The sequence below is a fragment of the Bombyx mori genome, chromosome 23, assembly GCF_030269925.1.
Source record: "Bombyx mori chromosome 23, ASM3026992v2".
NCBI classification, from domain to species: domain Eukaryota; kingdom Metazoa; phylum Arthropoda; class Insecta; order Lepidoptera; family Bombycidae; genus Bombyx; species Bombyx mori.
The window spans coordinates 10,987,790-11,012,374 of record NC_085129.1 but is presented as its reverse complement, the minus strand read 5'-3'; the positions used below and the strand labels follow the sequence as shown (position 1 = coordinate 11,012,374).

At 35.9% G+C, this 24,585-nt stretch overlaps 1 protein-coding gene and 1 long non-coding RNA gene across 2 annotated transcripts in view; one reads left to right on the top strand and one right to left on the bottom strand.

Annotated features, from left to right (window-relative positions):
* Window positions 1–24,585, top strand: part of Ptp-h (protein tyrosine phosphatase) — a 64,699-nt gene that overhangs the window by 19,710 nt on the left and 20,404 nt on the right. The window contains 3 exon segments of the mRNA NM_001043503.1: window positions 15,267–15,301; window positions 16,222–16,309; window positions 18,166–18,245. Coding sequence (NP_001036968.1) covers window positions 15,267–15,301; window positions 16,222–16,309; window positions 18,166–18,245 — 203 coding nt within the window.
* On the bottom strand, window positions 13,201–17,098 carry LOC110386320 (uncharacterized). The gene is made up of 4 exons (XR_002431519.3): window positions 16,786–17,098; window positions 14,348–14,484; window positions 13,748–13,818; window positions 13,201–13,646 (listed from the first exon to the last, which is right to left on the bottom strand). It is a non-coding gene; the product is annotated as an uncharacterized LOC110386320 (long non-coding RNA).

The window sequence follows — 24,585 nt, the reverse complement described above, 5'->3', positions numbered from 1 at the left end:
TGGATGTGTTTGTCTGCAGCTGCGGTGCCGACAACATATTTATTGTGCTCATTAACCTTCAAGAACGCTATTTAATTGTCGGCCGTTTTTTATTCACCTCACCTTTGACCCGACTGCGACTTATTGCTCCTCGGCCTCACTTTGAAAGCGAGAACTGGATGTTATTTATTATCCTTAGACGGGCATGAGTGTCCCTTCTATCTCTGTGGCGCTTGTGAACTCGTCCTCGTGATTTATCTCGTTATAAAGATGTGATTAGTGTACCATCCATTGTTTGCAACTTTTCTGTTCAAATGCCATAGTTCATCGCGTCATACTAATAGGAACTGACATTTACGTGACAAAATTTTACCTTTATTAGTAGTAGTTGATTTGCAACAGATGCTATGAATCAAACAATTATGGTGTATTGTTATTAGAGCCTGTCTAAAATCTGAAGTGCTTTAAGCTTTATAGATGAACACTTCTAAATGGTTAATATCATAATTAATTTAATGACAGTATTTGTTTTGCATTTTCATATAGTAGCAGTCTTAGAGACAGAAATATCCGTATAGAAATGGAGATACCGCGACGAGATAATGAAGTCCTAGGTAATGTAATGTAAAAGGATATCGACTGAACAGTGCGGGATATATTCTTATTTGTATTGTCTTAATATTGCCAAATGGTTGTTCATTTTTAATATAGTACCAGCCGTGTGGTACATGCGTTGACCTTTAACAGAGTCAAAGTAAACTTTTGTAATGTTCATCAGTTGATGTTCCTGATTTCATTGATAAATAAGCCTTTTGAAAATATCAGAATTTTTACGTGACTAAAATTTTTATTACTCAAAAAATTTTTTTAATAATAATAGAATGAATGGTTCTCGATAATAAAGGAAATAATCGAATTTATAATATACCACTTAATGCGTTTATCATCGATGTTATTGTATAATGTGTATTTTATTACCCTGTGGGGATACGTATCTCAACGAAAATGCTGTGACCATTGTTCCTTAGTCTCTATCTGAACGCGTTACTCACTCGGGTTTTGACGTCTTCATATGTCCTATCGGCAACAGTAAATTGTGGTATCATGTCGGTACCGTCGCCGGTACGGAACCGTTTATTGATTAGTATCGTAGTTTGTTCGCTGTTCGCTTTGAATAAAATTCGAATTATAATTAATCACGATTGCGCGCCGCGTGGGAGAGCGTCGTCGTACCAACGTCGATCTATCATATTTTGTGATAACGCCACTAGAACGCATCTCAGAAACATATTGAGACGATCGAGTTTGGGGCTAAGCTATGTGACAATGGTCGCGTGCAACGGTACAATGCCATTTCAAACGAAGCCATCGGACTTGTAATCGCTGTCAAGTAAACATATCGCAAGCCAGGTTTTAAGTTGTCGTTTGATTACAATGCAGTGAAGTTTCATTTTTTTTATTTTTATTGCCTAGATGTTTGGACGAGCTGTCAGCTCACCTGGTGTTAAGTGGTTACTGGAGCCCATAGACATCTACAACGTAAATGCGCCACCCACCTTGAGATATAAGTTCTAAGGTCTCAAGTATAGCTGCCCCACCCTTCAAACCGAAACGCATTACTGCTTCACGGCAGAAAAAGGTGGGATGGTGGTACCTACCCGTGCGGACTCACAAGAGGTCCTACCACCAGTAATTTTATATTCCATCTCCTTTTCTACTAAGATGTTGCCGCGTTTGTAAAGATGAACAAAAGATTCGATGATCGCGATAAAATCAAATCACGCAACATTCGATAACGTCCTTTGAATGTTCGCATGCAATCTCACCGCTCAATTTTATTTCCAATACCAGCTTAAATAGACAGGCGGGTGGTTGTAAACGAGCAACGCCCTAGGGGACAACGGAGGCTCCCGACAATTAAATTTGTCTGCAAGCGCGCCGTGCATTAATAGCGCACTAAACTGCTTTCAATACTATTATTGGTATTTTCATAAAACTACGTGTCCGTTGTTCGTTGACAAGCCGTACGTACGTACGCGTCTCGTTTTATTGCGTTTTCTTTATAGTGCACAGTTTTGAGTACGCTTATATTGCGTGACGATCGTAGTTCTTGTGGCTTTATTACGTTCGTGAGGTTTACATTTGTTAATTTCATTTCTAGTTTCCTTCCGTTCGAGTTGGAAATGTTATTAAGAATTGTCGTTAATCGTGAGTTACCGTTGTACGTACCACATAAATCGTCTTCTCGCATTCAAACTGTATAATCTCAAAACTTACTAATTTTACAGGAGAGTGTTTTAAAGGTTTTTAACATGTGATATTTTTAATAGTAATCATCTTTGTTACAATAATTTTTAATTTTTTACCAGTTACATTATCTGTATTTTATAGTAAAATTAAATTATGTATTAATTTTGTTAATAGTAGTCAAAATATAGGGAAACTAAATAAAAAAAAAAACGAAAACTAAACTACGCTCTTTTGACAGTATTTATGAGAAAAATACTGACGATACCAAATGATTCCGCATTTGAATACTTTTTGAAATTTTACACTTTTAAGGCGAAAAGACGACATGTATTTGTTTATTGCAATTAGGATTCATTTAATCTGTGCTGTTCCCCATTTGTTCCCACGTTCTCGTCGTTTAATCATGTCGTCTCTACGCTCGCGCCTAATATCGCATTATAATGTCTTTATTAAGCGGCGTTCCTTTTTAATGGCCTCATATTAAACACACAATGTGTAGTGGTTCGTTTTGCGTGTTAACCATTCACGAGATACGACAATTCTGTTTTCACTAATTACCAATAGCGGTAACGTTGTTTTAAAGTGAATATCTATGCTTCATTTAGATTGCGTTACAGGCGTATTGATGTAAAGTTTTAATCATTACAATTGAATTAATTGATGTCGTTGTCGCTTAAAAGGACGAGACGACAGGTGCACTTGCATCTAACGACTATGGCGGTATTCAAATCCCGCAAGCGGTTTTTTTTTTCCAGGAATTCTAATACGTGCTAAACCCGTGTTTGCATAAGATTTCCACGACGAAGGAATAACATCGCAGATAAATAAAATCGGCCGAATTAGAAATTTGCGTAATTACTGATGGTGTACGGTAAGCTTGCATACACTACAATTGAGATTACGACCGGTTCCAGTTGTCACTTAACACCAGGTGGGTCATGAGCCCGTTCACCCAACTAAGAAACGAATTAAAAAAAAAATCTCATCCCCATAATTATTATTATATGTTGAATTTTTCTATTATATACCTAAGTTGAAAATGTGTTATGTTAATTTATATTAAAATATAAGTGTGTCGATCACTGTCGGTATAGTCGTGATTCCCACGATCTTTTCATTCAATCACACTTTGGAGCCAGCTGTGAAAGCACATTCTCATGTCTGTTCGATTCACAAATAAATAAATATATATACATACTTTTTCGTGTAAAATTCCGTTTGTACAGATACCGGAAATCGTTTTTGTTTACAATTTCCTGTACGTTCAGAAAACTGACCGTAATGAAAAATAGAAGTGTTTGACTTTGTTGGTCCGGCCATTATGTCAACACGAATACTTTAATCGTCGCACATAACTTGTGGAAACTGTTTGATAAATGTACACGTGTCATCATTACCGAATGTGATCTACGTCTCTCATTAGCTCCCTCCAAATAAGATATCAACGGGTGATTAAGTGGCAGAGCGACGGTGATTATTTTATTGCATTCCGACGTTAATAAACAAGCTATCGATTAATGTTTCCATTCTAAACAGTATTGTCGTGCAACGGTAATCTCTCGGTCGATTCTAACTTCGAACGTTTAACGGGTTACGCTGTTAAAATGTCATTAACAACGAGCCGCGAAAAGCATAGGAGTCATTTTTTTTGGGAAAGTTGCACATATCTTATGACAACGAATGAAATTAAGATATTCTTTATAGATTCGGTCCGCTTTACGGTCCCACAGATTGAAAATTAATGGATAATGATTCAGGTTCACGTATTAAATGGCTTGTTAATATATATTTTTTTCGGATTTTTTAATGAAGCTTTTGGGGACAAAGAAATTGATAGTTTAATTTCGTTGTTTTCGTTAGTGCGTCGTTAGTGTCACCGGTTGGCTCTCGGCGATGCAAATTAAGACGTTCGGGCGGAATTCACTGTTTGATTTATCACCTTACAATGCAACAGTATCGGCCGAAGGTATTTCCTCTTGTGAATTATTACGATGTTTTGTAATAAACAAAATTTAACAAAAATTTTAAAAATATGTTTTAGCTATACATATTTGTTTTCTTTTTTAAAAAAAAGAATACATTAATTTGGACGAGCATTTGTAATATGAACCGTGATGAAAAATTTGCTCAATTTTATATTGGCCAATGATTTCATAGGTATGGAATCTTGTGTCTTATTGATCTAAGTTCAGTGTACATTTGATGCGGATATAACAGTTTACGATCTAAACATCTTTGTATTTTGTTCTCTAGATTGGTTTTTATCATTTGAATAACGTAAGATTTTATACATACGACATCTATCATTTAATTGTTTTCGTATGGACATGTGAAAAACATAACATAACACTCATTTATCAGTCGCTGTCAGCTAATTTTTAACAACCGCCTGTGTTGATTAAACAACGTCGTCACAGAATAATTAATTAATTATCGAATGTATAATACGTCCAATAATTAATTAACGAATGTATAATAGCGACATTAATTTATTATTTAATGCTTTCTCATTTTATTACTCCATTTAGAAGTGAATATTTAGTATGTTATGTAATATAGTTACAACTATAAATCATAGATACTAGTAAAAGTAAAATAACACGTGATACGTTATAGCATAGTAATTTAAACGATATAAAAATAACTACCTCTGTGTTTCTTATTCAGAATGTGTTATGTTTATAATTTACATAATAAAGTATGTTTTTAAAACAATTTTAAATATTGAATCCATTGTAGGTTGTTTAAGACAGAAGAACGTATGAAAATATCTTAAAATGCTTTGGTAGTAAGATAATGATCTGAAAATAAATGTATTTTATATTTATAATGAAATGTACATAATGATTTAATCCCGGACGTTTTCGAGTGAAATATTATTGAAGCATACAGACCCTAACATAACGCTATTGCGATAACACAGTTAAAAGGTACAAATATAAAATATAATCACACAAAATTTTGACGACTTGACATGTTAAATTTATCTTGCAAAAGTCTATTGAAATCATTTTATACCTATACGATGTTAAGGGTCATCTGGAATATGAGTGCACTTCGGTTTAGTGATTGAACAATTTGCCTCTATAATATGTATTTTAAATTGTCGTCGTCTTCAAGAACTCGTATTCGCGGGCACTATTAAAATCATACGAGTCTTCTCTATTAAAAAAATAATGGTTTATTTATTTTTTGCCTCCAGAGACCTTTCTTTAGCATTTGACTAATGATATTAATCGGATTAATTAATCGGAGCAAGTGTTTTTTAAACGTTAATATGGAATATTATCGGAATGAAGGTTTGTTTTAATCTTATGCGTGAAGTAGTAACAGATTACATTACTAAAATTAACGTAATCTATTATTATTATTATTATAAAATTCTGAACAGTTTGCTCGCGTTGCTCTACGTTAGTCGGTTTGGAGAAAACAATTTTAATAAAGTGCCTAGACTCTCAGCCTGTAAGCACCTGCACTAGGGAATATAATATGCCACAGGGTTAGCAATGTTGCTTAATTAATTTAAAGGAAGTTTTAGTTGTTGTTATTTTACGTGTGTTCGTGTGAACATTAGATTACGAGATACTTTAACTTACGCGGTTCGGTACCGAACTCCGAGTACTTTTTTTTTGGACTGGGTGCCCTGCCCTACCTCTTACTAGGTCCGCGCGTCTAGGGGGCGCGCGGTGTATGTGCGCGATGGAATTTAGGGTCCTACCCACTAAACGACTGCCCTTGCACTTTCTCACCCGACGTCCGATCTCCGCTCGGGGTCAGAAGCCAGGCAGAATAAGGGAGTTCTTGCGGTCAACACTACAAGTAGACCGCCCGGACTATGCCGTGCTTGTTCCGGGATACCCCGCTGGGTCATATCCAGCCTGTCGATAGCAGTGGGAACCACACCGTGGACCACAGCCGCTGACCCGTCCCATCCTCCTGTTGCCAGCGCGCTAGAGTGACGGTAACGTGCGGCGCAACCTCGACGCCCTCCTCACAGCTGCCGAGTCTCTCTCATAGAAGAACTCTCAGGGAAGTTCTCCCATTCCGCCGCCTCTTTCTGCGAGATGATGGACTCGCAAAATCGTAGTCACGACGGTCGGTAGGGAAAGCTTCGGTCCTATTGTCGTGACAAAGATGCGGCGCCGCTCCGCGAAAGTTGGAAGGAAGTGTTCCGTAAGCACCTTGGACAGTATTTCAATCTTTCTAAGATTTGGTTTGAAAGTTTCGTTAGATCTTTTCACTATTCACTATGATAGCCCTAGCGCGCCAAGTAATTAAGAGGTGTGCCGACACGCCCGATCACTGATGTGCTGTCAACGAGCAAGTCTAGCCTTCTATTGATTTTGTTATAATACAGATTGGGAGGTAGGCACTGTAGGCAGGTACCATTTGCTTATTTATTTCGGCCGCGAAGCATCTTGCGTTTCAACTTGTTTACGGTTTATAGCATACAATCGTGAGTTCGACCTCTTGTCTCAAAGTGGGTGTCGGCATTGTCATTGGAATATCTATCGGCTCAGTTAAAAACTCAAAACCACATGAACCGTGAGCTCTTACGCTGACGTATTAAAAAAAGTCAACATAACTATTTTGTGTTTTCGATGTCCATTAAATCATCTTGTGCAATTTAAAAATGCATGTCTTATTTACATTGTCCGATCTGACCTCTTGTATGTTCTCAGTACTGTGTACTTTTTTAACGTGATCTGGGACGTACCGTTTTTGTAATAATAAATGCTTGCTGTACTCGTGTACGTGTTATTTTGAATATATTTGTTTGTGCGACTGCACACGAATGATGTTGTACAATTATATTCACCGGGCGGGCTCTCTGACAATATAAGGTATTGTTGCTAATCCTGAATTTCCAAGAATTTTATGCACACGATCCTCGGTCACAGATGAAAGTAGAAACTGTAGATATGACATTTCTAGGATTTATAATGATAAACAGAGAGAAATAGCTAAAATTTAAAGAACTTTTTTTTTTTAATTCAGTTTATTGTATATATAACATTTTCTTTATAATTGCAACAAATAAAAAGATAGGTCACTTGAAGTTTAATTTGATAGCCTAGGCACATCTACATTGTTTAGTTCTTGAAGCCGGCGCCGCCGAAGCGTTTCTCACGAATTTCGCGGCGCGCGCGGCGCCTACGCGTGGGCGGTTTATCTTAAGCCGCCATCGCTCGTCTCGCAGTGCGCACTCATCGAAACACCTGTACCACCTCATTATCCTTACATCGCTGCCAAGTCATAAGCTGCCGAGTACTGCGTGATACAACTGAATCGTGTTTTCATGGAAAGTGACGACCACCCTTAACATCCTAGTGCATTTAAATAGAGAGTGTGGCGCTTAAGAACGCACCTTTTTATGATGCGTAAGTCGGAACGCACGAGAGGTGGAAAAAAGAAGATAGTCTGTGCCATGGGACCTTTTTACCGCCAAAAAATACATAAGACGAAAAAAATTTATGCGTATAATTTAGAACTGTGTAAGCCGATGCAACAATAAAACTCCTATTGTTTCAACTGTGGTGTTAATTACGAATAATCCAAAAACACGTTTTTCCCGCGAAATAACTCGCGGACTCCCTCAAGAGTTTATGGCTAGTCTTGGCCTAATACAATGTAATGCATTTAGTCGTATGGACTTGAGTTCAGTTATGTAATTTATATCTAAGCCGCAAAACACTAAATAATTTATAAAACAAAAAGTTATGTTTCGCTGTTCCGAGGCATAAAGGCGCCATCGATACGCCTACAGCAATACAACATTGCAATAACATCTTCGCTTTACTTTAAAATGTCTGGTCGGAGTAGACATCGTATTTCAAGAGTCGTGTACAGATTCATCTGGTCGTGCTTATTCATAAGAATGTTCTCAAGTGACATTAAAACTCATTGTGTGATGTTTTCGTATGGAGTCTTATTGTCGACTGATATCGGGTTTAATATTATGCTGAATTTATTGCATTTATTCTTCAGATTCTTTATTTGGCTTTTAAAAAACTATTCGTCATTGAATTTATCTCAAAGATATTGTTTTTCACTAATTCTATTCTTTCTTTTTCTCCACCTAATCCTACTAGGTGGGGTCGGCACAGCTAATTTTTCTCTTCCATTCTCTTCTGTTAGTCGTCATCTCAATACTCACTCTTCTCTCTCTCACATATTCTTCATTTACACACTCCATCCATGTCTTCTCCGGTCGACCTCTTCCCCCTCTACCTTGCACTACCATTTTCATACATCTCCTAGTCACATGCATCTTCTCTCTACGCATCACATGTCCATGCCACGCTAACTGTCCGCTCTTTAATTTGTTGATTACCGGGGCTACTTTCACACTTCCTCACTTCTATTGTGTCTTCTGTTCTATTGTTTCACCAATTCTATTGTGCCTGCAATATTATATACATATATGTATATGATAAAAATACAGCACTCAAAATAGTAACCAAAACAATTCTGATACACGAATATGAAATATAGCGACACACTGGCGCCGATGGTGAAAATAATTTGAATCGTGTTTTATCGATTTCGAATTTAACTGTTGTTTATTGCACTTAAATAATACAAATGTTATGAGAAGTAAGCAGCGCGTTTCAGTTGCTCAACCCATCGGACTATTTGCATTGACAACGTTCTCTTGAAATCGCTGTAGATTATAAATATAATCCCGTGTTGCTGAATGGCTATTCGCGTCTGTATGAACATAAAATAACCGGATATAAAAGCGCTCCTTTAGACCTTTGTGGATCGTACAATGTGTATAATTTAGATCGATCTGTTTTCTTATCGCTACCGATTTGTATACGATATATTATAGTAAAATTTATCGCTCAATCAACACCGACCTTTTACGATTTCGCGCCATAGTTGATTGGATTTCTTCATAATTACATCTTTTGACATGTACGCGTCAAGTTTCGTACTTCGCAGGCCGGCAGGGCATGGGATCGTGGGAGCACCGTATAATCAGTTTTCCTGGCTGTCTTGTTTCGATGCGAAACCATGGAAATATAACACACATAGAAGAGTCGGTGCTTGCAAATAAACCGTTATATTGTTAAAGTCCTTATGAACTTTTTGACGTATGTATGCCTGTGTTATTTGCAGGTAATTCAATAAACATTTCGAGCTTAAAACGTTACGAATAAGGCGCACGATGAACACTGGGTTGTCCAATTTCGCTTACACGTCAGTATATGTCATGTTCAAATGACTTATATTTCGATTATTAAAGCCGAGATATTATTCTGATAACGCCCATTAAATGTTTTTGTATGCTTGTTAACGAATTTCTGGGAACTTAAATTTTTCATTTCAATTATAGCTTACGCAAGCTAACGAAAGTATGGATGTTCGTATTCTTAAACAAGCTAAATATTCGTAAAGTTAGTTTGTTATATACAATATGGTTTTATATTTGTTAGCTATTTAGATTATCTATATTGGAATTATTTATAACGAATGAATAAAAGTCCTGCGTATCCTGAAACCTCGGGCTATCCTTAAGATAGGCGATGATACTGTAGCTCCGCTAGCTTTTGTATGTTTTAGGTAAGACAGTGTTCAATTGATGGGTTAAATTCAAGTATTCATGCCCAATTTGAACCTACTTTTACATATTATTTGGGTTCAATTCTGGAAACCTTTAACCTCGAATGTGAATCACTCTTACCGGGTTATTTTGTTTCCTAAGCAATTATAAAGTAACGTTTTTGACAGTACAAGACCTAGCGACAAAGTGTTTTTACTGGACTTGAAAGCCAAACGAGCTGGCGATCTATTTGGTACTAAGCGCAAACCAAACATCATCGCACCATAAAAGCAGCAAATCTTAATCACCTGAAGCGTTTGAAAAAGAACCTTTCGAATCGTGAAGTAAAATCGCTTCGCGGTAAAAATACGTAGGATAAAATTTAGTTGCAAGTCAATTTCTCCTGGTGAGTATGCAGCAATTCTTTATAGAATGTGCCGAGCAGTCAATAGACTGAAATGGTTTATTGTTTGCGACCTAACGCATGCTACTTTGATTAGGATTATTAGTAGTGTTTAATGAATCGTTTGCATGTTTCTAAATCTGGTTTGGTATTGTAAACTATTTACTCTGTTTGGGTAGGGAAGAAATCAAAATTAGAAACAACAGAAAAATAATTCTTACAACACAACTTCAAAACGAATTCATATAACAAGTTCATAAAAACGTGAACTCAAAAATCTGATACGTACAGAATTTACTTCTCGTAATCTGGTATTGAAATACTCATAACGAGTTTCACTGGGGTTACTTACCGAGGGTATCGTGGAAGCTCATCACGCCACCCAGCTTGTTCTGAATCGAAATTCGGCCGGTGGTCGCAATTAGGCGCGATAAATGCCCCGACATTCGATACATCGGCTTTTCGATTAATCGGTCGAATTGAAAATGAAATCCGATTTTAACAGGCCCTACTCTTTTTGGTCGTTTAAGTAACACCTCTCGCTTTATTTCGAGATTATCTTAGCTTGTTTTCAAAGTAATTTACATAATAGAATCGATTAATCTTACCTCAATCAATATTTTATGATGTGTGGATCGTTTTTATAAGAAATATGTGCGAATAATTAAACATTAAGGAAATTGATAAACTACTAGATACTTAATGAACAAATCTCATATATGTTTATTTCCGTATAACTAACCCGTATATTTGTTAACACGATTGATCTATAAATTACTGAAATCGTTTTTTGGTATGTTGACAATGGCCCGCATTTGTAAGAACCAGCTACATATCAATTATTTTGACACCAATAACTATTAGGTCGTTTACCAATTACTTTGTGTTAAGTTTTATGACTTATTTTTTAATATGTTTTTACGACAGCACTGAGCATTTTAATGCGATTTTTTTCATAACTTTATATTTATGGGATTCAATATTAAAATTAGAAACATTTCAAGTTTACCATGAACAATAGGTACTTCATTATAATTGGACGGGTGCATCTGTTTCATTTGACAGACACAATGCCACAAATATGTACATTACATCAAGTATCACGTTTCTGAGTGACAAACTCCACCTTTTTATAATATCTTACGGCAGTCGATCTAAACGTTAGAAGAAAGAGAACGAGCTATTATAAACAATAAGAAAACTTTTGGGCATTACAAGGCGACAAAACTATAATATCTGTACGAAACAATGGGAACAATAGTTGCCCTCTGTCAATTATGCGATCATTAACATTGGAATAAACTACGTAACGGATCAGATCGTCGGTCCTCGAAAAACAACACGATGACAACGCACCGCGGTACTCTCATGACGAAATAAATACAAACAAAAATAAATCTTATGTCAAAAGGGAAGACATCCAATTTTAGCGATAGTCCCGTGAATGATCGTGCATATTTAGAAACGTCGAAACAGTTACCCTATAAATGATTTATAGACTACGGCGGCGCCTTCTTCATTTTTGTCACTTGACTATGTGGCGAAGTATCTGCATAATTAATAATCGTAGTCAGTTATCATATTCAAATGTCTGTGGGCATTAATTTACTATTTAATGAACATTAAATGATATAGGTGTTTTATAATCGCGTTCTTTTCTGTTGTGATTTAACACCATGAATGACAAATTTATATTTTAATTTTACTCTACAAATATAACATTGCTACTATTCTGTCACTGGTGAAAGCTGCTGAAGATAAGCTACATAACAAATCCATGTTCGAAACCCTATAAATTCAATTCGAATTAGTTTCCAGAACATTTTCGTTTGATATTTGATACTGCGACAAACTGTGACTCATTGTGATAGGGATAATTCTTCGGAATATTTAAATATGTCGATTATAGTATTTAAATTTATGATATAAATATAGACCATATTTATAAGCTTTACATAAAAACCAAACAAGCCATAAAGCTTAATTCGACACACTTATAACTTAATTTTTTGTTTCAATATTTGCTGGGATCACATCATAATTTTGCATATCTCGATCGCTATCGTATGAATACTAAAAACGTTTCTGCCAATTAATTTTGTTTCGTAGTCAGTAGCCGCAAGACATATAATGATTTAACGTGCTCAAAGGTCGTATTTGCGATAATTTTAAACTCGCATTTGTTTAAAAATGATGGAGGTGTCTGAAGGTGGTATTCGTTTTGTCGACACGCGATCTCGCGATAAGTCCCAAGCTTGCCACTTGTAATTTGATGGGAGGTCCCTTTAAAGTCTCAGTTTCATTAAATTTTTTTTGGTCTTTAATCTCGTTGAATTGCATAAGAAATTGATTTAAATTCCTTTGGTATTGGGTTAGTAATTAATTGTGTCGATAGTTAAAATAAACATTCTTGCCATAAAATGAACAATAATAGGTATTCCTTGATGTGATAGAATAAGTAATAGATGACATTGAAACCCTGTAGCTTTTAACTATATACGAGAGATGCATTATTTATTCCTTTGCAGTTTGGACATACATATAGTTTTTTATTTTGAAGCTTTGACTAGTTTCAGTAAGCACGAGAAAAAAGCAAATTCGTTCTGGTGGTAACATGTCAAAACTTTTCCAGCCATGTTTTTCAATCCTCTGGTGTTTTCAAATGTGGGTACATCGTAAAAATGACACACATTTATTGCATTGTACGACACATGTAAGTAATGCCTTGTCGTGTTGTATGGGTTTTGTCAGCATGCAATCAATGATTTATTTAACTTCATTGTTGATAATTTTATTAACGACGGTCGCGTGAACGAATGCTAATTGCTATCGTTATGTGAGGCGGTCGATGAAAACCTTGACGAAGTCGTAAGTGGGGTATTTTTGTTAACTCCACGTAGCGATACATTAAGTTTGATTAACCAATATCAAAATGCTTAGTAGTGTGTATATTGATTTTGGATAGCAGGTTAAAGAAATTAGAATTATTACGAACAGAGTAAAGAAAAAAGCGAAAGCATTACGTTGACAATGTTAAGTAAAATTCTTTAATATATATTATTTGAATAAAACAATAATGATGAGATTCATTGTTTTGTTGGCGTTATTCAAAAGTACTGCGAGGTCGGTGCTGTACTGTAGGTGCGTGCAGATTCCACTTGTGATTGAGAGTTACGATTGTCATTAATATCGTAATGGACTCGATTTATGGCCGAGGATCATCCCATTGGTTTTATTGTTGAACTCGTGCTGTATTTATTTGATCCTGCTTACATATCCGAATTATCGGAGTCTATGTTGTTGATCAATTTGTGTTTTACTTTTGAAATTCACAATGACAAAGTCGTTGATGTTTATAGTACAGTTGTACAATGATAAGTTGAAGAGTTCATTGGTTGATTTCAACTGATGTTACTGATTGATTTGATGTTAATTGCTGACATGTGCAGACGAAGCTCACGGGGCCTGGTTAGGATAATTAATAAAATAAATTCGATTAAAATAAATTGGGTAATTGAGTAGTAAACTAGATTTCTAAACTTAGTAGCGACTATAGCTCAACGTACCATTTGGATATCATTTCGATTAATAGCTGGGACAAAGCTTTTGTCATTAAGATTCACAACTGTAAAATGATCTAAAATATAGAGTAAAAATATCAGTATTGAAACATTGTGTCTCTTGTATTGTGAATTCTTTGCCTGTTTTGATTCTAGTTATAGCTGCTGCGTAGCAGTTATGGACTTTGGTTAGTAGGGTTAGCTAGGAGGGTCCGATTGTGGCTTTTACTTCATTTCCACTACATGAATATGTTTGGTTGTCCACCAAACTTGGTTGACTTTGGTAGTCACTGTAACTTCTTCTAACCCACTTTGGCTATGAAATCTTTTTTGTTTTTAAAAATGAACTGTAATGGAAATCCGCATTGTTGTATGTCACCGCAGAGCAATAAGTTTCTTAAATGTGGGAGTTATTTTTGACGAACTCGAACGTATTACTTTGTGTAACACCGCATTTTTAACATTGATTTCGCGGTTCAAATAAGATCTTTTGTCCCGGTCTCCGTTTTATTTGTTACGCCGCCGCGTCGCTGTAATGTTAATTGAAAATCGCGGTGAACCCTCTCGTTCCCCACGGTGTTCTAATGTACTGGTCGAAAGACTAACCATGTCGTGGAAATTTTACGTGGCAAATCTGTGCTTCACCGTATCACTTCAATCATCGACCTCACGTCTTAAGGTGAGACACGGAGTTCATGTCTTTGTGGCCTCTGGTAGACTAGGCCGAGATTTCGTTCGCCCATCTAGAGCGAAAATAATTATGCGGTCCATATCAGTCAATTAATTGTATACGTATCTCTTAAGAACGCTTTGTAGTTGTTATGTATTCGTGTTAAGGTATTAGCGTTACCTCATAAGTTTATTTAAATAAATTCTTTCTTAATTTATTAAGGCCACCAGCGTATCCAAATTGAAAATTAACCCCACTTAGAAACGCCTCCTGGCGCTTCATATTTTTGCTTTTTTTCACATCGTGTCAACACCCGTCGATAAATTATTGCCACTCGAACAACGAACCTATTATTATGGTACCTGACATTTTGTATTAAGAATTTTGAGCGAAAAGGAAAATTTCACCCAAAATTTTGGCCTGCGGTGCAACAGGAATTGGTTTTTGAGATTTATGTTGTGTACGTATGAAACGATTTTGTTGTAGATTCTAACGTCTACTTTTTGTGTTCCTCCTAAAGTTCACAAATATGTCTAATGATGTATGCTACCTTCAAATGTAAACGTAAACAGAAATAAATTAAGATGGTTTACTAAATTTGACATTCAGTTATATGGTGTTAGTGTAAAAGTGGATCCCGTCAGGTGGCCCTTGAACACAAAGTTCATTGGCACCGGTCAGGTGGGGCCAGCGAATGATTGATCTACTCCCTTATCATTGTGCTGTCGCCTACATGCGGCTTTCTCAAAGACATCATTGTGTATGACCAGAGACGCGTGTGCCGTTGGCAATATGTATACCTTCTGTAATATTAACTAATTAATCATTTATTTTATCATATTTTATTTGTTTCAGAGTCAACAAGTTCAAAAATCACAGGTGAAAAAAATGTAAGTCAATCCGAGATTTTAAGTTTATTTTAAAATCGTTTCCTATACTGACTTGTTTGGACTGCGGAAAGCGGACATTCTCGATTTTTTAGTATATTCTTTGATTGATTTTTTATAATATTATTAAAATACTAAGATAATCTAAATACGTAAATGATTTGATTCGGGAATTTTGTGCCGGACTGTAGACAGTTTGTCGTCAGGTTCAACCGCCCGCACCTTTACGAAATATTAAGTAGTATTTTAAAATGCGAGACGCTAGTCACGTCACAAGACTAAAGACATCTTCGATGATGATTTTTATTTGAACTGTGACAATTCGGAAATGTCAGCGTTTTCATGTGGACTGCTGAATACACTATATAAGTACACAGTGTATTTCACAATTTATTCAGATTTAGTTAAAACAAATAGCTGGAAAGGAAAAAACGAAAATCAATTATGTAATACGAAAAACTACACCCATAGAAGAAATTCTCACCCTCAGAATCACATCATGGACATAAATTATTATTGTCTTATTAAATATTTTTATGTGTTTAGAGTTTAAATTAACATGTGAAAAATCGATTGTATTTATTTCATTATTTTAGTTATGCTAATTATTTTTGAAACAGTAAACACGCCGGCGCCGCATCTGATTTAGAAAGTTCTAGTTTTATTTAAACTGTTCTGTTGAAAGACGGTTTTCCCATAGCTATTTGTTTAACGCCAACGGGTACACTGTTTTCTGTAATTGGATACAGTTTTTACACCTACGTTCTGAATTTAGGCAGTATAAAAGTTGGGCACGTGATTTGGATTAGGTGTTTATTGCCACGTTTTATTATGTTTTAAAAGATCTCTTTTAATTTAATTTGTGCTTTTTAAATATTTTGTCCCTTTAGATTTATTACGACTTCATTATTTTTCTTTCCTAGATGGGACATTCCGGCGCTTCTAGAGGCGATACCCAAACTCGGTGCAGTCATAGATTTGACAAATACCGATAAATATTATAAACCTGAGGTAAGTGTTCGACTTGGAAATGTTATTGTGTTAAGTTCTGGCTTTATAAAATTTACGAGTATTGCGTAGTATTTAGTGTGTTAGCAATGTGCGAAACAGCCACAGATCGTGAATGTCGACTCAAAGTATGAACATTCCTTCTTAGGTTATTGTTGGCGTAATGAAAGGTCTATGAGTCCGTAGTTATGTTTGTGTGTAATACATTGACAATACGGGATGGTCCTCCTCCGTTTTGCATCAAATATGGTTTCTTACGTTGCTCACGAATGAAAAAGTTTGGCATAACGTGTTCACTGTTTTTAAGAAAAGTACCATGTCGGGTCACAAGTCTGAGAAATTAACGTTACGATTGTTTTTGTCTGCTAAGTCCAGTCCATTCTAGATTGAATATTAAATAACATGACAACAATAATTTATAATTTCGTAATCGCTATATCGCCTGACTTGAACCGCAAAACATTTGCTGTCGGACTAACAATGTTTTTCCTTTTCGGTACTGCTTTGGTAGTTCACACATACTTAGGTACACTAGGTCTCATAGTTGCTAATCTTTACGGACTGGTATTGCCCATTGCATCTTCTCTGGTGGGCTGTCAATTATTTATTTATGTTTATTTCTTGGTATTTAATCGCATCCGTTTGGTTTTTTGTGAAAAAATTCCTTTTTCCACTTACACTACATCAATGCGGATTTGCGCTATTTGTGCTATTTGAAACACGAAATTAAAATCGTGCTCTCAATATTTTATAAAACCTGTGTATATCATTTGACAGCCCAGTTGACATTCGGTTACCACAAGCCATAGAGTTCAGAACGTAAATGTTGCAAACGTTTTGAGATAAATTTTGATTTGTTAATGTATGGTTTCGGGAAATAAAACCATAGTCATCAGCATTGAAGGTAGTAATCAGGAATCATGAAGTTAGATGAGGATAGGTAAGGACTACCACCAAACCGCAACAACTTTTTACTGGTGGTAGGACCTCTTATGAGTCCGCACGGGTAGGTACCACCGCCCTGCCTATTTCTGCCGTGAAGCAGTAATGCGTTACGGTTTGAAGGATGGGGTAGCCATTGTAACTATACCTTAGAACCTTAGAGAGATGAGACCTTAGAACTCATATCTCAAGATGGGTGGCGCATTTGCGTTGTAGATGACTATGGGCTCCAGTAACCACTCAATGCCAGGTGGGCTGTGAGCTCGTCCACGCGTCTAAGCAATAAAAAAAAACAACAGAGGATGGGATTTTCTATTATCTAAAAATCGGATAGGCTAATATCATGTACGTACCTGAGACCTATTGGCATCTTCGTGACAGAAGTTCTATATTAATGGATAGAAATACACAAAACTAACCGAAGACACTGAAGTTCAAAGAGTTGCGCTATATTTATTACAGTGATGTGAATGAAAGATGCAATAAGATTTATATGTCGACCTTCGCATAATTCAACTGGTAACTAATAGAGAAGAGTTAAAGAAAGATTCCTTTTTAAACCACCAAATTTTGTACTTTTATATTAGAAAAAATTGACATTGCCAACCCTAGTTATGCAAAATTAACATGTCAGAACTAAGCGTAACAATAGTTCGCTCTATGTTTGTTATAATATTTAAAAAAATAGCATTTCCGCTTACCGTTACGAACAAAATTGTCAAAGTAAGAAGAATTGAAAGAAACTAATGATTACAGGCTCAGTCGAGTGAGAATTGGATTGATTGCTCGAGTTTGACGAATTTAGTATATCATTGGACTGAAAGTTATTGCATATTTCATTGCATGATTCCTTATTGTTTTTATATCCTTGGTGCAAATATTATTTATTTAATTCATGCTTACAAATATTGTTACAGGATGTAAAGGCTGCAGGTATTTTACATAAAAAAATCATAATGCCCGGTCGAATTTTGCCACCCGAAAACAAAGTGAAAGAGTAAGTTTATTATTTTATTAATGTAAAATATATAATATAACATCGAACAAATTTTGTTAGAAAAATCGTGCGATCAAAGCAATTGAATTGACCGTTGCTAAACAAAAATTCAAGCTAATAAAACATTTAAATTTTGGAATGTTAACAAGACTGAGCTTGTTGTATCAACCTACAGACACACTAAACATTATTTGATTTATCGACCGTATAATTACTGAAAGGAGACGGCTTTAACAAGTTTACACCCCCTTATACGGTGTCGCGTAAATCAGAAACCGAACAGCTATCTATCAACCAAGCGTGTTATCGTTTTGCATTCGCGGCGGATTTTAATTTGAAGCGTCGAATTGGCGCCATTCGTAGGCCGAATATGGGTAATGTTATAAATCTACGCGGTGGATGCGTGGGAGGCCGCGGCGCGCGCCTTAGTGCCGCGGCTGCTTCGACCGGTGCCACTAGGTACCTATTCTTGTATTCAATTGAACTTGGTCACATCCAGCGCTCGTGTCGACGGCGGCGTCTGCCTCCCACGCGTCACGATGCCTTTCGGAATTTGAAAGGTATTTGTCGCTGCTCCGATGCGTGTCGTCTCACGTCCAACAGCTGTCCCTTTGACTAAAACAAACTTTTTATTAGATCGTAAATTTTATGCTAATGAACAGTTTAATAATACTAATACCATTCGTACTCATCGACTGTAAATAAACAGAGCTCTTAAGCAGATCAATATTTCAGTGAGTTTACAATAGAAATGGTAGGGTATTGCGAAATCGATAAAATCCTAATCTAGTGCGCCAATCGAGCATTCTGTAGGTTTTCGTAGCGTAGCTTACTGTTATTATTTTCAGAAGCATTTAGCGGTAGCAGCACATTTTGTGAGTTCGGACGGATAAAGAAGTCCTGTCCATTTCTTCCGCGAAACAGTTATGTGTTTTTGTTTTAAAAGACAGGACGGCCATCATTCAGAAGGACGTAAGGTCTTTTGCGAAAAAAGGGTATTAGTTTTTATTAAACCAGATCGTTTGGAACCCCTGGGTCTACGGTCGGTTCTCTCTGTTTTGTGCGTTTCATAGGGAGTGTTCTGAGTAATTGTTTGAGATAATGCTATCATCTCGTTTTGATCATCGCACTGTGTTACTGCATCATTGGGTAAGAATTCATCCTTATGGTAATGTTACCTAAAACCCCGGCGTCCATTCAGAGTCGGTCCGACTATGGACTTCCCAAACTACTATATTTTTTCAGCGCTATGACATCTCCTTCCTTAAATCCGGTTTGTGGAGAGTATTCAGCGACAACCAACTTAGCTTTGCCTCTGGCATTGCTGACGCTCATGAGTGGTGGTAAGCACTCACAACCAGGTGGACCATATGTTAATGTTCTTGGAATCTATTTTTAGGAAATTGTTTTTTTTATAATTTTCGTACACGGGTGGGTATCTTCAAACTCAATTTTTGATGCTGATGAGAAAAAGAGCTTACGTCTCAGTTGTTATTAAGTGGTGGCGGTGGTGGTGACATCGGCGGACTATGCATAGACAAGCTGCTGCCGTCAAAATAAAAGATGCGTTACAAATTAGACACTGGATTTTAGTTTCTGGATATGTACATTTCCTTTACATAAATAGAGTCAGTTACGTATTTAGAGCTTCTGTCTTTGTGTTATATCACAATGTAAGTCTTTCTTCGTAGCTTCCAGCTTTTTTTTCAATTTTTCTAGGAAAATCACCCCATTTTTGCTATCTTCGGTGCCAATTAATAATTAGTACACATACTTTTCAAATTTCATCAAGTGTATTCGAGTTAAACTGTTGTGGCATACCCGCAGAGAGTCAGAATTGATGAAATTATTAAGGTCTTAAAGCAGCTGGCCAAGGAACCCTAAAAATAATGAGAACGTCAACGTTCCACAAACTGTTTGAACAGAAATGATTTGAAGCTGGCTTCAACTGAAAGATTATCTCGCTCATTTGTCTGGTCTTTTGTTGGGCGCTGCGCCCCGTCGTCGACATAAATAACCATCGGTATTTCTCAGATAGTTCGCTCCTGTTATCGAACGAGAGGGTCTCGCATCTGTTTGTCAGTTAAGGTTAGACAAAATGTGCCACCCGTGCTGTTACATCGAAACAAACGATGCCTTAATGATAGGTCTGTGATTAATAATTTGAGTTCTGTGATTAAAAAAAAAACAATTTTAGTATACTAATTTTCTTTTGTACGCCACAGATTGTAAAAAACTGAATCAAACTATGTTATGATATTTTTTTTTAATATGTCAATCAATGTGATTTAAAATACCGCATATGTATGTAAATGGACTACACGGTAAGAATTGTCGTTAAAGACCTGACCTTTTCGAAACCGGACCGAGCTGATCAATCGCAAGATCGTTATGATGCTCGCGTGCCTCGTCTCCCCATTCATTTATCACGGCTAGTATTTTTACTTGTTTCACATGTCCACTGTCGACAATCATGTCGTCATTACAAACCTGCTCGTGTACATATCACCCCGTCTATAAATCGTGGACATCGCCGGTGGTACGATTTGTACGAAACGACAGTTTTCCACGTTATTCTAAAGGATTTCGATAGTTAATTTTTTGTTGACTATGCGCTTGTTTAATCGCGGCTCGAGTTTGTAATACGAGTGAAAATTAAGAATGATCTAAGTACTACCGGTTAAAGTCATCGCTTGGTCCAATATTGATACATCGGATTCTATGTCATGTACACATGTTAAATCCGCTTTTAAGCTTTTTTCGTCTTTGTTTTTTGTTTGTGATTATATTAGCGCATGATTGAGACTTATAACGAGACAATTTGACATCGTATTAAGTCATTTCTTATTTTTGGGTGGTTCACTCACGCTGTATCAATTTATTATTTTAATTTGCGAAGCTTTTACATGCGAAACTAAATGTCATATAATCATAGACATTGTTTACATATATCGTTCGTTAATATGCAATGTAAACTTTAATACAGAGAATATTACTAATATACACCTTTACCAATAATTCGGGTCTTTGAAGAAAACTAGTTTTAATGATTCAAAATTCAAAAAATAAAGGAGTGTTACTTTACGAGCCGTGAAGCTGTTTTATCGCACTGTAGGTGTTAAAAGTAAGTTATCACGTTGTTGACTGTTTGTCTAGTAAGAGTCCAGCGTAAATCAGAGTAAGTAAGATAGGAGACTTCCGAGCGTGATAACAAACACATAAATATGGCCACCGCCGGCCATTGTCAAAATTTAGTAACTTAGCTGGTCTCCCGTGTGTGAAGATATATTCTTTTTGTTAGTTCCAACTAAAAACTCTTAATAATTTTGTTTTGGCGATTGATTAGCCCTGGGAACAATTACGCTTTTAAATGTAATTGACTTATCTGATGCATAAGTTGTGATAGTGCAGTTTACATGTTGTTATGTTAACGTCCAACAATGGAACTATTAAAATATGTTACAGATGTCAATATAGTTTTTTATTTTAGTTTAATACACATAGTTACGTTCAACTTAAATATTTATTATTAAATCTTTTTTTACTGATTTTATTTGTGTCATGAATCTGGGTGAATAGGCTTCCACCACCCTCTCATCTGTTATAGTTGTGAAGTAATCACGCGTACCAGTTTTATGTGTAAAACAATCGTTTTTTCAGGTAGCTTACTGGTGGTAGGACCTCTTGTGAGTCCGCACGGGTAGGTACCACCACCCCGCCTATTTCTCCTGTCAAGCAGTAATGCGTTTTGGTTTGAAGGGTGGGGCAGCCGTTGTAACTATACTGAGACCTTAGAACTTATATCTCAAGGTGGGTGGCGCATTTACGTTGTAGATGTTTATGGGCTCCAGTAACCACTTAACATCAGGTGGGCTGTGAGCTCGTCCATCCACCAAAGCAATAAAAAAAATAGTAATAAGACTTTTCTTTTAAATTTCAAGATGGGAGACGTGACATCATTCTATTGGTATTATAAGGTTCCGGTACTGGCTTATTCGAAAGCTGCAAGATAAAAAATAATCTGATCTCGATGATGAAAAGAGTTGTCGAATTCCTATAATGCCTATCATGATAATAATAACACGTATTATTACTTGTTGTTACAACATTTCATTGAACATAATGACCGATATAAATGTCGACAATGTTATATTTTCTTATATTACAGTGTACGTATATAATTTCTTGTTTTCGGACCACACAGGCATTGGTAATTGAGACATCTCCCCCTCACAGGTATTATTACGTCTAGTTGTTCTATCATTATGCCTACTTCAGTCGGCGTTGTGATGTTGAAACGCGGATCGATTTCGATTAATAGTTTATGAAATTTAGTACATGATTGCTTTTATTCTTGTACTCTTTTTCGATTGTAAATAACTTTGTAATTTGATAACAGTTTTAATTAACGCAGAGTAAAGAATTGTTGGTGTTAAGTGGTGGTATGTTTACAAATCGTTTAGGGTATTGTAATCCCAAAACGCGACGGTCGTTGCTACTATCCTGCTTATTTCAGCCCTGAAACAGTCGAACGTTCTGGTTTGATGTATAGTACTGCTGTTTCATAATGTATCTGAGATTTGGACCTCATATCTCAAGGTGGAGGCGGCATTCCCGATGCAATGTCTAAGGGCGCCCCGTAAACACTTTACAATAGGTGGGTCGTGATCTCGTTCACTGAATTAAGCAAAAAAGGTACATTTTTATTGATTATTTTATTTTTATTTATTCCCGTTGAATGTTCAACTGATGATTCTTTGTTAATTCGTTTTGATGTTATTACAACGAAATATTACGACTGATCGAGTCATCATCGGGGATAATTGAAATACGCGGAACAAAATGTTTATAGCAGCGTTTAAAATTACACTTTCTAGGTTATGAGTGTACTAATTAACAGTATTAATTGTAATGTTACTCATGCTGCTAATTATTAAAGCTAGTTTAAAATACGGATTACGAGTTTTATGACGTGTCATTGGCGCCAATGATGATGATTGTTTAAATTTTCCTGGACACGTAATGAGTGACTTATCGATGTTACCTCTTGTTATTCCCGAGATTTTGATCATTCGTACGTCCAATGTAAAACGTCTTCTGTTAATGGACATCCCTAACTTTTTCATAGTATTATACATAAACTTAATCTAGATTGCATTTGAATTTTCTTTATCCTAGCTGACAAAGTTGAGGAGAATAAATAATCATGAGGCTCTTAGGCCTTTTCTTTGCCGAATTTCGACTAATACATTTTGCTAAATATTTTTATTTAGATTTAGATTAGACTGTTGACAAACAGATAGTTTTATTACTTTTTGAATTACCCAAATAAATTTATTTCCAAACATTTACACAATATATATCTAATTTTAATAACCTAAAAGTACATATTATTATCCGCAACGCGCTTCGTCAGATTATAGAAATAGAGTTATCAGCAACATGCTTCGTTAAATAAAGACTAAACAGTAAAGAGATGTTGAATTTAAAACAAAAATCAGACAGCATTAGTTATTTAAGGCTTCATTTGGTATCACTAAACAATGTTTGTACAAAATATAAACCGCAGTTTTGATTACTCGTATCTTGCGGTCGTACTTCAAATATTGCGTCCGTTTTGTATGCGTAATGATCTTTTATGGGTCGCTAAGCTATTTTCGTTTCAAGACAAATCGCAACACTGAATTTGCTAACATTAAATTTTAATGAGCTGTTATAAGCACGAACGATTTTAACGTTATTGTTATGGCGGTGGCAACAACTAGACCACAAAGGAAGCTGTAATCCTGACACATAACCGTAACAATAGTCTAGTTTGAAACACGATATTGATGATTCACTTTGAATGCTTAAAACAGTTTTTTTTTTTTAATTTCGATTTAAAACTTATAGGCTCTATAGTTTTTTATAAAATACAAGTACATATTTCAAAGACTAAATGTAAATTAAGAATTTATATTCTTTCAATCTAAATTCCTCATAATTAAGCATATTATATAAAAAATGCTTTTTTTTGTCTATCCCCTTGAAATATGAGTTCGTAGTCTCAATTTTACTGTGTAAAAGATGTCTCACCCCTCAAACCGGTACTTGCTTTGTCGCCGAAATAGGCAGGATGGTATTACCTTCCTGTGCGGGCCCACAATATGCCCTACCACCAGTAATTATGCCTATTTATAAATTTTGCGGGCTTATTGAAACTGACAGCGAAGGGTGGCCCTGATTCCTTTGTTTTAAAATGAGCAATAGTAATCATAATAATTGTGCGTTGTTAGTATAAGACTAAAATACTAAATTGTCGATACTAAACTAGAAAATCGTTGTCGATTATTCTTGATAA